At 40.6% G+C, this 13,220-nt stretch overlaps 2 gene segments (V, D, J or C); both read right to left on the bottom strand.

Annotated features, from left to right (window-relative positions):
• Window positions 1–865: 865 nt before the first annotated feature.
• LOC134405978 (immunoglobulin heavy variable 3-21-like) lies at window positions 866–1,425 on the bottom strand. The segment is given in 2 exon segments: window positions 866–1,239; window positions 1,326–1,425. Coding segments are annotated over 2 exon segments (417 nt in total).
• Window positions 1,426–12,292: 10,867 nt separating this feature from the next.
• On the bottom strand, window positions 12,293–12,854 carry LOC134405977 (Ig heavy chain V region 3-like). The segment is given in 2 exon segments: window positions 12,293–12,666; window positions 12,755–12,854. Coding segments are annotated over 2 exon segments (417 nt in total).
• Between the last annotated feature and the right edge of the window lie 366 nt (window positions 12,855–13,220).

Here is a 13,220-nt window from a genome sequence, read left to right as displayed (position 1 = left end):
AAATAAAAGCAACCCCCTCCCCTGATTGTCTGCCCATTTCCTCTCTATCTGAGGGACAGATGCAACACAGCACCTGCTCAAAACTATTGAGGTTGGGCAGCAAGAGTGGAATTCTATGGTTGTCATGAGCTTTATCACATCAGCGTTATACTGTGAAATCACTGTGAATTGCATGCAAAGGACTCAGAGGTTTTCCACCTTATAATCAGCTTTGATTGTGAAGTACTCCCATGCATCCTGCTTTAACTGTGCTTCAAAGCCAAAAGATTCACCAAATTTAGCCCCTACTTTCTGAGCGTATCTTCTGAGCGTATCTGAGCGTATCTGAGCGTATCTGAGCGTATCTTCTGGGGTGCAGGAGCAGGATTTAAAACAAATGCTTACATCTGCGTAGGCTTTAAAGATAAAGACACCAAAATTGGCACAGTAGTAGATATTAGGGAGAGCTTTAAGCATACCAAATTTGAATTGAATTGGATCATCCATTGATTTTTTTTAATGATTTTTTACATTTCCCCCCTTAAACTTACTTCCTGGTATGCAAAGGACCGCTGTTGCCCATAAATTTTTGTTTATGGTTTTAATTTTTGTGAACCGCCCAGAGAGCTTCGGCTATTGGGTGGTATAAAAATGTAATAAATAAATAAAATAAATAAATAAATAGCAAAAACAACAACAACCGTGAAAGCTTATTGCTATGGGGATAATCCGAGGCAAGCAGGTACGTGTGACAAAGCTTGTGTTTCATTTACGAATGCCTTATTAGGTCTAGGGAACTATAATGAAACAGTTCAAGTCTGTAGAACAGATGTACTTGTTGTTTTCATTTTTCAAACATCTTCCCATCGACAAAATAGTTGATGTATCAGCTTTGGAAGCTGGTATAAGCAAAGGAGAGTTTTTGTCTTGCTTCAGATTCACTTCCCCTCACTGTGTCTCTTGCACAATAATACATCCCTGTGTCCTCAGCTTGCAGGCTGTTCATTTGCAAATACATCTGACTCTTTGAATTGTCCCTGGAAATGGTGAATCGTCCCTTCGCTTTATCCGAGTAGTAAATGTTGGATGAGCTGGTTGGGTGCATACGTGCAACCCATTCCAGGCCCTTTCCAGGAGCTTGTCTCACCCAGTCCATCCAGTAGCCAGAGAACCCAGACTCTTGACATGTTAGGCGGATGGACTCCCCAGGCTTTTTTAAATCTCCTCCAGACTCCACCAGCTGGATCTGTGATTGGATACCTGAAACAAGAGACAAAAAAATGAGTTCTGCTGCATATTGACCCATCAACTGTGCCAGTCGTCCTTTTCTGAAAGCAGAAAAATACCTTTGAAGGCTGCTAAGAAGAGAATAAATTGAAGACCAAACATCCTTTCCCCTCCTTTGCTTTGAGAGGGATTGAAAAGAAGTTGGTCACAGGCACAATGGGGATGTGTCTCTGGGTGCTACTAGGGGGTAAGGAGAAGTTAGGATGGATTTAAACAGGAAGCTGCCCCTGCATTTACATACCACTTTGGATAAAAAGGCCTGTGGCTACCTCTGTCTCCTGGTATTATACGATGGACATGGTTAAGTAGAGGGCAAGCCGTATTCACCATTTCCACCATTATGAGTTCAAATGTGGTAGTTTTGTGACACAAAAACATATGAGACTTGAGACAGGAAAACTTACTTATATAATGAAAAATGAAGTAGAAATGAAAATGCAAGAGTTCAGAAGGTGGAATCACCTGTCTTGGAGTCTTACAACAAAATGACAGACGGAAAGCTGAGGGAAGGAGTTCACTTCTAATTATCTCATTGTGACAGACTATGCACTGCCTCTGTTCTTTTAATTCATAGCAAACATGAAAATCATGCTGAATTATTTGAACCTGGGACATTTCTCTTTTCCTTTCTGGTCATACGCTAGCTGTGTTTAGTGTTCAGCAGTTTCCTTCACCCTAACCCTAACCCTATCATAATGCAGGAGCCACCATGCATCTATCTAAAATCTAGGTGATCTTGAGGCACCCCTGAGTTGGAAGTGTGTGTTTCCCTCATCTGACCTGAACATCTTCAGATACTGTTGGAGGCTTTCCTGGGCCAAAACTCTCCAGAAGGCCATGAGTCTAGATTAATGAGCAATCTTATTCCCAAAGACTTTTCTTTCCCCATCTTGGGTCTCCAATTCCCTTGAGTACCCAGACATGATAATCACATCTGCCACGCAGTGTTGCAGAGGGTGTGGCCGTGTACATCTGTGGATGTCCTCCTTAGCCCTGGTGATGTGAGCAACTAATTCATTTCATTATGAAGTCACTATTGGCCAATCTTCTCTCAAAGTGAACAGTTTAAAGTAGGCACAAATAAAAGCAACCCCCTCCCCTGATTGTCTGCCCATTTCCTCTCTATCTGAGGGACAGATGCAACACAGCACCTGCTCAAAACTATTGAGGTTGGGCAGCAAGAGTGGAATTCTATGGTCGTCATGAGCTACTTTTCGAGCGTATCATTTGTTGTTTTCTGAGCAGCCACTGGGGTGCAGGAGCAGGATTTGGAGAAAAATTAAACAAATGCTTACATCTGCGTAAGATTTAAAGATAAAGATTTCAAAATTGGCACAGTAATAGAAATTAAGGAGAGCTTTAAGCATACCAAATTTGAATCAGATTGGGTCATTTGTTGATTTTTTAATGATTTTTTTACATGTCCTCCCTTAAACCCTTTGCAAAGGATCTTAGGAGCACTGCCACGTGGGGTGTGATTTAGCAACAACAACAACAATGCCCACAGTTTAGCACTGTAGGGGAATAATTCGAGGGAAACAGGTACATGGGATGAAGCTCCATTAACAGAAAATTAACAGAAAATTATTCAGAGGTGACTGTCTCCCTCTATTGGTGAGAATGAGACATTAACTTCTCAATATGTTCCATTCAACAAAATAAATCAATATACGGTAGTCTTTTCGGAGGAAAGAAAAAAAGAGGAAATGGAGATTATCAAGGGGCTGGTTGTTTTATCCCCACTTGGGGGGGGGGGGGATAAAAACGGCCTTCCTCCTGTTCAATTGTATTCAAGTAGTGCTGTCAGAAAAGCATTTCTCCTGTTAGTTTGGCCTCTTCCTTTAGTTCTCCTGCTGTGCCTCTCGCACAGTAGTATCGGGCAGAGTCTGCAGCAGTGAGGGAAGACATCTGAAGGTAGAACTCATTCTTGCTGTTGTCTTTGGAGATAGAAAAACTGCTTCTGAGTGAGGGAGTGTAGTAAGTGCTTCCATCAGCATATATAGCTGCTACCCATTCTAGGCCTTTGCCAGGAGGTTGCTGGATCCAGCCCCAATAGCAACAACTCGAGGCCTGTGGCTACCTCCGTCTCTTTGGGTATATACAATGGACTTTTTTTTTTTTTAAAAAAAAAACACGTTTTACATCTGTAACATAATGTAATGTGTTAAATTGTATGGTGTTTGATTGGAGTGCTGGTTGTTATACCATAATAAACTTATTCGATGGCAAGCCGTATTCACCATTTCCATGGGGAGGAATGGTGCCGCTATGATGAGTTCAAATGTGGTAGTTTTGTGACACAAAAGCATATGAGACTTGAGATAGGAAAACTTACTTATATAATGAAAAATAAAGTAGAAATGAAAATGCAAGAGTTCAGAAGGTGGAATCTCCTTTCTTGGAGTCTTACAACAAAATGACAGATAGAAAGCCGCAAGAGAGGGTTCACTTCTAATTATCCCATGGTGATAGATTATGCACTGCCTCAGCTCTTGTAATTTGTAGAAAACATGAAAATCATGTTGAATTATTTGAAACTGGGAATTTTTCCTTTTCTTTTCTCTGAGTCAGTAGAAAGAAGGAAGACCCTTGGACAATTGGCTATGTTTAAAGAGGTATGTGGAAAACCTATTCCTCTTCCAAAGGAGAAAATTCTCCAAACTTCTCACCTCTCCCAGCTTCTTTCATCTGTGTTTTCATCCCTCCCCACAAAAATGCCCAAAGTGGACTGGTTGAAATTTTCAGCACAGCACTACTTTTGTTAAATAAATGAAAAGGGTCCCAATGCATTTCAGGCTACATATAGGTCTTTCATCAAAAAAATCTAAAACAACAACGCACCTTAACATTTATAGACATTTTGTGTGTGTGTGCTCAGTGCTATATACCATATCAGCAATCCAGCTCTTCTTCACAATACAAGGAATCGAAAATGTCAAAATCTGAAAAAAAAGAGTCTCAAAGTATACAGATGAATGTACAAACATCCACATCTCTTGGGGCTCAATTTCACCAAGTAGGATATTCCACTATGAAAGCGGTATATAAAAGGCAGTGCTTTATAGTTATATTGAACTGCACTGCAGGATCTACACTATTGCTTTGTAGTGGTACTGAAGTGCACTGACAACTGTTGGGGCCCATGACACATCTACACCAAGCTGGATATAACACTATGAAAGCAGTATGTAAGTGGTATATGGTATGTGTCAATGGGCCCCCACACTTTTCAGCGCACTTCAGTACCACTATAAAGCAGTAGTGTGGCTCCTGCCTTTTATCTTCTGCTTTCATACTGCTTTCATAGTGTTCTATCCTGCTTGGTGTAGACGAGCCCTTGGAGATAAACTGACGTACTTATGAATCATGCAACTATTGCTGTTTGCTCTTCAGATGCTGTTCTCCTATGCTAAGTGAGATGTGAGAGAAGAAGCCTGATTAGAAACAGAAGCATTTCAAAGAAACATTCCAAGGTTGAGAGACACATTAATACCAAAAAGATGGGTTGTATTCAACCTCAAGATCCACCTGGTTTCCCTTTCTAAGATAATTGTCTATCCTTTTATAAATTGTCTATATTTCCAGAATGAAATGTCTGTCTTTGTGATATATCATTCCACTCTTGGACTAATAGCACTCCCATATTTCCATGTTTAATATTGCTAATATATTCTCCTAAAGCATCATCAGATGAGCGTTTTTTTGCACGCTTATTACTGGGCACTCACGGATTTTTGTGGGTCCTATTCACAATATTATCCACGTCCTGTGCATCTCCCAGCTCTTCTAGCTTTCTTTCTGCAACAGAAAAAGATCCTGGTAAGTCTGAATTATTTTTAGAGTCAGATCTTGGCGCTATCTCCTGCTATGTGCCGGAGAAGCAGCATGATCAAAACGGCCCACTGAATGGGCCATGTGCACATTGTTTACTTCCTCTTTCCTCTCCCTCAGAAAGAGGAAGTATTGAGAAACAAAAGTGGGGGCAGAGAAGCGATGGGAGGAAAGCATGATTAACCCCTCTCTGATGGAGGTACTATTCTAATTTTAAGCTTTCTTGTATACACAATTTGTTATATGGGCAAAATATAGCATAGACAGCAAACCCACTATTACATCTTGTGAAATCTTTCATCATATAATTTCCCATCTATGAGATTCACAAACTGTTCCAATGATAGACAATATCTACAATGTCCACAAGATGGGAAAACTCATTTCTTGAACCCATGTCATCATTTGGGTTAATCAGTTTCTGGATGGTGTATATACTCTGCTTCCTGTCTCTCTTTGTTGATGGTTCTACAGTGCATCAGAATCAGTGGTTTGTTGGAATTACTCTCAATACGTCTGACGGGAGAGGGTAAAACAGATGTAGCAAATAGTTTTTGCTTCAATGAAAACCACAGTGTCCAATGACTAGCACAGTAATACACAGCAGTGTCCTCGGGGATCAGGTTGTTCATTTGCAGATATAGCATGTTTGAAGGGTTATTCCTGGAGACAGTGAAACGTCCTTTCACCTGGTCTGCATAGTATTCCTGGCTCCCATCACTGTATATCAATGAAATCCATTCCAACCTCTTCCCAGGAGCCTGCCTCACCCACACCAACCAGTAGGCCTTGAAGTTCAGTCCTCCAGAGGCGTGACAAGACAGGTGGACAGACTCTCCAGGCCGTTTTATGGCCCCTCCAGATTCCTGCAAGAGTTGCTGTGATTGGACACCTGGAAAGAAAAGAATTGTAAAGCTCCCATTATATTACACATCAATTGCAAATATCCTCTGACTTTAACGAAGAAAGATTTACCTCCAGTGGCTGTTGAAAGGAAAGCAAACTGAAACCAAAATAACATTTTCTCTCTCTTCTTTCTTTGAGGGGGACTTGAATGGAAGTGGTGACAGACTCACTGGGTTATCTCCCTGGAGTAACTAGGGGAAGGAAGGCATATTAGTGATTTGAACAGGAAGATTCCCCCCCCCAGCCCCGTGCATTTACATACCGCTCAGGATAAAAGAGCAGCAGAACATACATGGGCTTTGCAGCACCTGCAAAAACCAGTTTGGGCTTCTGATTCAATAGAAACACTCCCCCCTCACACACACCTGAATGTTGCCTCCCACCCTGAAAGTTCACTCCCACTCCAAAACCTCTAGAGGGGTATTGACCCCCCTGCAACATCAAAATGTTTGTCTAGAATGAAAGATGGGAAATGGATTAATCCCTAATGTATGCACAGTGCACTTGATCTTGGAAATGGTGAATAAGAGCTGATCATACTTGTGGGAAGGAACAAGTTGACAAGTATGGGTTTAGATACAAATTATTGGAGAAGGGAGTAGTTGTCAAGGTCAAAATTACACAGATAGCGTGAAGGCACACAACTACTAATGTATATAATTAGGGTTATCAAACTGGGGTACACAATTCTTAAATTACAAATTTTACATGCATAATATCAATACTGTGACAGTGCGAATGCAGAATTACAATTGTTATTATCAAGCTGAAACAGCTGAATAATGGATATTTGAAACAACCGTTAATCAGATGCTGATAAAGAGCCACAAGGTGTATCTTCAGTCTTATGAAGAAATTATAACAAAGTTCAACAGATTTCTTCAGTGTTAAACAGGCACCCTGAATATTTTCACACCCTGTTTCATGAATGGCTTCGTCAGCAATTCGTATAACAACTGAAAAGACATAAATACTAATAAATAAAAGTTTGATAACACCCCAGAGAGAAGCTATATATCATTATTTATACAAGAAATATTCAAGTTGGTATAAGTATTTTAACTCACCACTGTCTAATTGGCAATTACTTTGAATGAGAAGAAGGAAATATTCTTCCACTCCATATGGAGAATCACTGTTTAACTTTGTTATAACTGCTTCATAAGACTGAAGATACAGCGTGTTGCTCTTTATCAGCGTCTGATTAACTGTTGTTTCAAATATCACTTATTCAGCTGTTTCAGCTTGATAATAACAATTGTATTTCTGCATTCTCACTGTCACAGTATTGACATTATACACTTATTATTATTATTATTATTATTATTATTATTATTATTATTTATATAGCACCATCAATGTACATGGTGCTGTACAGAGTAAAACAGTAAATAGCAAGACTCTGCCGCATAGGCTTACAATCTAATAAAATCATAGTAAAACAATAAGGAGGGGAAGAGAATGCAAACAGGCACAGGGTAGGGTAAGCAGGCACAGGTTAGGGTAAAACTAACAGTATAAAATTTGTAATTTAAGAATTGCATACCCCATTTTGATGCCTAAGTATGGGTTTAGAGACATATTCCTGGTTAACTCAACCAGTTAAGATTGTATGAAAAGCAGGATTTGGGGCTCAACACAGTTATGGATTAGGTTTATCTGACACTACAAATGATATTGGTTTTAAACCTCTTTAATTCACATGCCTTTCCCCTTCCAGGAATAGTGGGTAATTCTGTATTAGAGATGAATAGTTCTCTGGACATTCATGTTCTTAAACTCTATCCTTTATTACAGTGAATTGGCAGATAAGAAGGGGGATGGTGGGTTCAGTTGGTTGAAAGTTGTTATAGTCCTGACTGTGACTGGGGATGCTTCTCACACAGCATTGACAGTATTGGGAAGGACTGTATGTATGTTTAGCAAAACATGTTCAACGTTCTCTTTCAGACCTTCCTACACAACTTGTGTTTCATTTACAAATGCCTTAATAAGTCTAGGGAATTATAATGAAACAGTTCAAGTCTGTAGAGCAGATGTACTTGTTGTTTTCATTTTTCTAACTTCTTCCCATCGACATGTATAGTTGATGAATCAGCTTTGGGACCTGGGGTGAGCAAAGGGGAGTTTTTGTCTTACTTCAGATTCACTTCCCCTCACTGTGTCTCTTGCACAATAATACATCCCAGTGTCCTCAGGCTTCAGGCTGTTCATTTGCAAATACATCTGGCTCTTTGAATTGTCCCTGGATGTGGTGAATCGCCCCTTGACTTTATCAGAGTAGTAAATGCTGGATGAGCTAGTTGGGTGCATATAAGCAACCCATTCCAGGCCCTTTCCAGGAGCTTGTCTCACCCAGCTCATCCAGTAGCCGGAGAACCCAGACTCCTGACAAGTTAGGCGGAGGGACTGCCCAGGCTTTCTTACATCTCCTCCAGACTCCACCAGCTGGATCTGTGATTGGACACCTGAAACAAGAGTTAAAAAAATGAGTGCTGCTGCATATTGACCCCTAAACTGTATCATTCCTCCTTCTCTGAAAGCAGAAAATACCTTTGAAGGCTGCCAAGAAGAGAATAAATTGCAGCCAAACCATCCTTTCCCCTCCTTTGCTTTGAGAGTGATTGAACAGAAATTGGTCACAGGCACAACAGGGATGTGTCTCTGGGTGCTACTAGGGGGTAAGGAGAAGTTAGGATGGATTTAAACAGGAAGCTGCCCCTGAATTTACATACTACTTTGGATAAAAAGGCCTGTAGCTACCTCCATCTCTTTGGGTATTATGCAATGGACATGGTTAGGTAGATGGCAAGCTGTATTCACCATTTCCATCACCATGAGTTCAAATGTGGTAGTTTTGTGACACAAAAACATATGAGACTTGAGACAGGAAGACTTACTTATATAATGAAAAATGAAGCAGAAATGAAAATGCAAGAGTTCAGGAGGTGGAATCACCTGACTTGGAGTCTTACAACAAAATGACAGACAGAAAGCTGAGGGAGAGAATTCACTTCTAATTATCCCATTGTGACAGACTATGCACTGCCTCTGTTCCTTTAATTCATAGCAAAGATGAAAATCATGTTGAATTATTTGAACCTGGGACATTTCTCTTTTCTTTTCTGGTCATACGCTAGCTGTGTATAGTGGTCAGCAGTTTCCTTCACATGCCATTAGTCCATTTTATGTTTTCTGGATTATAGGATTCCTCAGTTTGTTTTGCCGGGCTTGGAAGAGAAATTTGTTTCAGGTTGTTTTTGGTCAAGTTTTACCCATTTTGCACTTTCTGCATCAAACACAGTCTCAAATGCAATCTGCTGCTGAAGTCTGTCCATTTCAGAACTAGCATTTTGATTCATGGACCAAAAACCACAAAGAAAAACTGTCAGACAGCAGGTGGAATCTTCTCCCAGGCAGACTTAAAACACTACAGAAGATGAATACCTGCAATGATAGGATGTAATTCTAATTATCCCATTTTGAGGAACATAGTTGCCTTTCCTCATTTTTTGTATCTCTTGTAAATATATATATATATATATATATATATATATATATATATATATATATATGAGAGGGACATATTTTTCTTTCTTTGACAACAAAGTTCTGCAAATTACACTTTGAAGCTCATTCCAACGAGTCCATATCAGATTTCAACCTTTGGAGTTTTTCTTTTTTTTGAGGAGTCAAAACTCTTGAGGGACCAGTACACTGTCAGTTCCCAAGCAAGCAACTGAGGAAATCATGAGCATGATGTTTAGCATCATGTTAAATCATGATGTTTAAACCACAAAACATCATGCCCACATGGGGGAGGCCAATTGCTCAGTAATCCATGAAAGTAAAGGCTAGCAACAGTCTGATAGAAGCCTTTTGATTTCAATGAGTTTTACATCCCAGATGACAATTCTTAGATCACCAACCTAAACAATTTTCAAGAAGGAACAATAAGCATGAAGACGAGAACCCAGTAGTCCCTGAGGCAGTATCCCCAGGTCCAAATGATTTCTTGGATTTCACCCTCTGCAGGCAAAGACAGAGTTTTGCCCTCAGAGGAGTCAGGTCTACACAGCCCTTACTTCCCTGATGTTGCAGCTGCACCATTAGGAGAGGCAATAATCCAAACCTGACATGTGGATTTTTTTTTTAAAAAAAATGCTACTGCAATCTTGGCATACATTCATGTCAACTCACCTGATCATTGAGGGTTATGGATGTGGTGGAGGTAGCCACCACAATGGAAAATAAATGGTGGAGAAAATTAGGAGACAATTCTGCAACATCTGTTTCTAAAAGAGTAGGGGGAAATAAATATCTTAGATTTTCCCCCCTTGAGAAACGTCTTCTGAAATTTATTGTCTCAGCTTAGGTGACATTCCTAAGGGCTCAGCACCTTCCCTAGGCTCTCCCAGACCTAAAATATCTGAGGGGCAGACCTTGTTTGCAACTTCAAATGTAGGGTTGGCACCTGAACTCTTTCACAATGTACTTTAAGGCTCACAGAAAAACCCCTCGATGTATTTAAAGCATTTAACTTCATGGGCACACCTTTTTTTACAAAAATTTTTTGGTGTAATTGTAAAACTATTTGCCAATCTTCATTGTGCCTAAACCCAAAAAAAAAGATGAGACACTTGCATTGGTTTAGCTCATGTCCCACATTGATTTAAACCTCAGCATAAAAAGAAGACTTGCAATAAATTCCATGCCTGTGATGCTATCATAACACAGGAGCAACCATACAGCTACCTAAAATAAAAGGCAGGAGCCACACTACTGTTTTATAACAGTATTGAAATGCACTGACAATTGCTGGGGCCCATTGACACATACCATATACCACTTTCATACCACTATATCCTGCTTGGTGTGGCTCCTGCCTTTTAAATACCATTTTCATAGTTCAATATCCTGCTTCATGTAGATGAGGCTTAGGTGAACTTGAGGCCGCACTGAGTAGGAAGGGTGTGTTTCCTTCTTCCTCTTCATCTGGGCCCCCAGATGAAACTGAAGGGGGCCCTTCCTTAGTCAGAACTGTCCAGAAAGCCAATAATCTAGAGTTTTGAGCAAGTTTAGTCCAAAAGACTTTCCTTTCCCCATCTTGTGTCCCCAACCCCCCTGAGAAACCAGCCATGATTATCACCACATCAGCTACACAGTGTTGCAGGTGGCCTGGCAATGTATATCTGTTAATGTCCTCCTCATGCTGATGATGTGAGCAACTAATGCTCCCCATTATCCAGTCACTATTGGCCAATCTTCTCCCAATGTGAACAGTGGAGAGTGGCACAAATGAAACCAATTACCTCTCCCCCAGGCCAATCTGATTGCCCATGCATTTCCTCTCTATCTGAGGGTCAAACCTATTCAGGTTTGGGCAGCAGGAATAGAATTCTATGAGATCTGCTGGGCAGCTGAGGAGGCAGCAGGGGTTTAATCACAGAATCATAGAATCATAGAATAGCAGAGTTGGAAGGGGCCTACAAGGCCATCGAGCAGAACATAGATGGGGCAAACATTACCTGCAAAGACAAGTTTGGGCTTCTGATCCAATACAAACACCCACCCACTTGAATGTTGCCTCCCACCATGAAAGTTCACTCCCACTACAAAGCCTCAAGAGGGGTTTTGACCCCCTCCAACATCAAAACATTTGGCTACAATGAAAGATGGGATCTGGATTAACCCCTCATGCATACACAGTACACTTGTTGATCTGGGAAACAGGGAAAAACAGCTGATCATATTCGTAGGACGGAACAGGTTGGCAAGTATGGGTTTAGAAACATATTTGTGGTTTTGTCAACCAGATAAGATTGTATGAAAAGCAGGATTTGGGGCTCAACAGAGTTATGTATGAGGTTTATCTGACACTACAAATGATATCGGTTTTATGCCTGTTTAACTCACATGCCTTTCCCCTTCCAGGGATATTGGGGGATTCTGTATTAGAGATGCATAGTTGTCCACACATTCATGCTCTTAAAATCTATCCTTTATTGCATTGAATTGGCATGTAAAAAAGGGGCTGAAAGTTGTTATAGTCCTAGCTGTGACGGGAATGCTTCTCACACAGCATTGCCATTACTGGGAAAGACAGTATGTGTGTTTAGCAAAACATGTTCAACATTCTCCTACAGACCTTCCTAATCAACTTGTGTTTTATTTATGAATGCCTTAATAGGTCTAGGGAACTATAATGAAACAGTTCAAGTCTGTAGAACAGATGTACTTGTTGTTTTCATTTTTCAAACATCTTCCCATCGACAAAATAGTTGATGTATCAGCTTTGGAAGCTGGTATAAGCAAAAGAGAGTTTTTGTCTCACTTCAGATTCACTTCCCCTCAATGTGTATCTTGCACAATAATACATCCCAGTGTCCTCAGGCTTCAGGCTGTTCATTTGCAAATACATCTGGCTCTTTGAATTGTCCCTGGATGTGGTGAATCGCCCCTTGACTTTATCAGAGTAGTAAATGTGGGATGAGTCAGACGGGTGCATATAAGCAACCCATTCCAGGCCCTTTCCAGGAGCTTGTCTCACCCAGCTCATCCAGTAGCCGGTGAACCCGGACTCCTGACAAGTTAGGCGGAGGGACTGTCCAGGCTTTCTTAAATCTCCTCCAGATTCCACCAGCTGGATCTGAGATTGGGCACCTGAAACAAAAAGACAAAATAGAGACATCTGTTGCATATTGACCCATCAATTGTATTAGGTCTTCCTTCTCTGAAAGCAGAAAAATACCTTTGAAGGCTGCCAAGAAGAGAATAAATTGCAGCCAAACCATCCTTTCTCCTCCTTTGCTTTGAGAGGGATTGAAAAGAAATTGTTCACAGGCACAATGGGGATGTGTCCCTGGGTGCTACTAGGGGGTAAGGAGAAGTTAGGATGGATTTAAACAGGAAGCTGCCCCTGAATTTACATACAGCTGTAGATAAAAAGGCCTGTGGCAACCTCTGCCTCTGCTCTTTCAATTTGTAGCAAACATGAACATCATCATGAATTATTTGGAACTGGGACATTTTTCTTTTCTTTTCTGGTCATCGTCCTGTAAATGTGCACAGTGGTCAGACGAGGATGAACCTATGTCTTGTTTATTCACACACAGCCTTTACTGTAGATGATGTATAATCAGGTTCTTTCACATGCCCTTGGTCCATTTCATGCTTTCTGGTCTGTAGGATTTCTCAGTTCATTTTCTTGCACAGGT

The sequence above is a fragment of the Elgaria multicarinata genome, chromosome 11 (genome assembly GCF_023053635.1).
Source record: "Elgaria multicarinata webbii isolate HBS135686 ecotype San Diego chromosome 11, rElgMul1.1.pri, whole genome shotgun sequence".
Taxonomy (NCBI): domain Eukaryota; kingdom Metazoa; phylum Chordata; class Lepidosauria; order Squamata; family Anguidae; genus Elgaria; species Elgaria multicarinata.
This window is presented reverse-complemented; position numbering and strand designations above follow the sequence as displayed.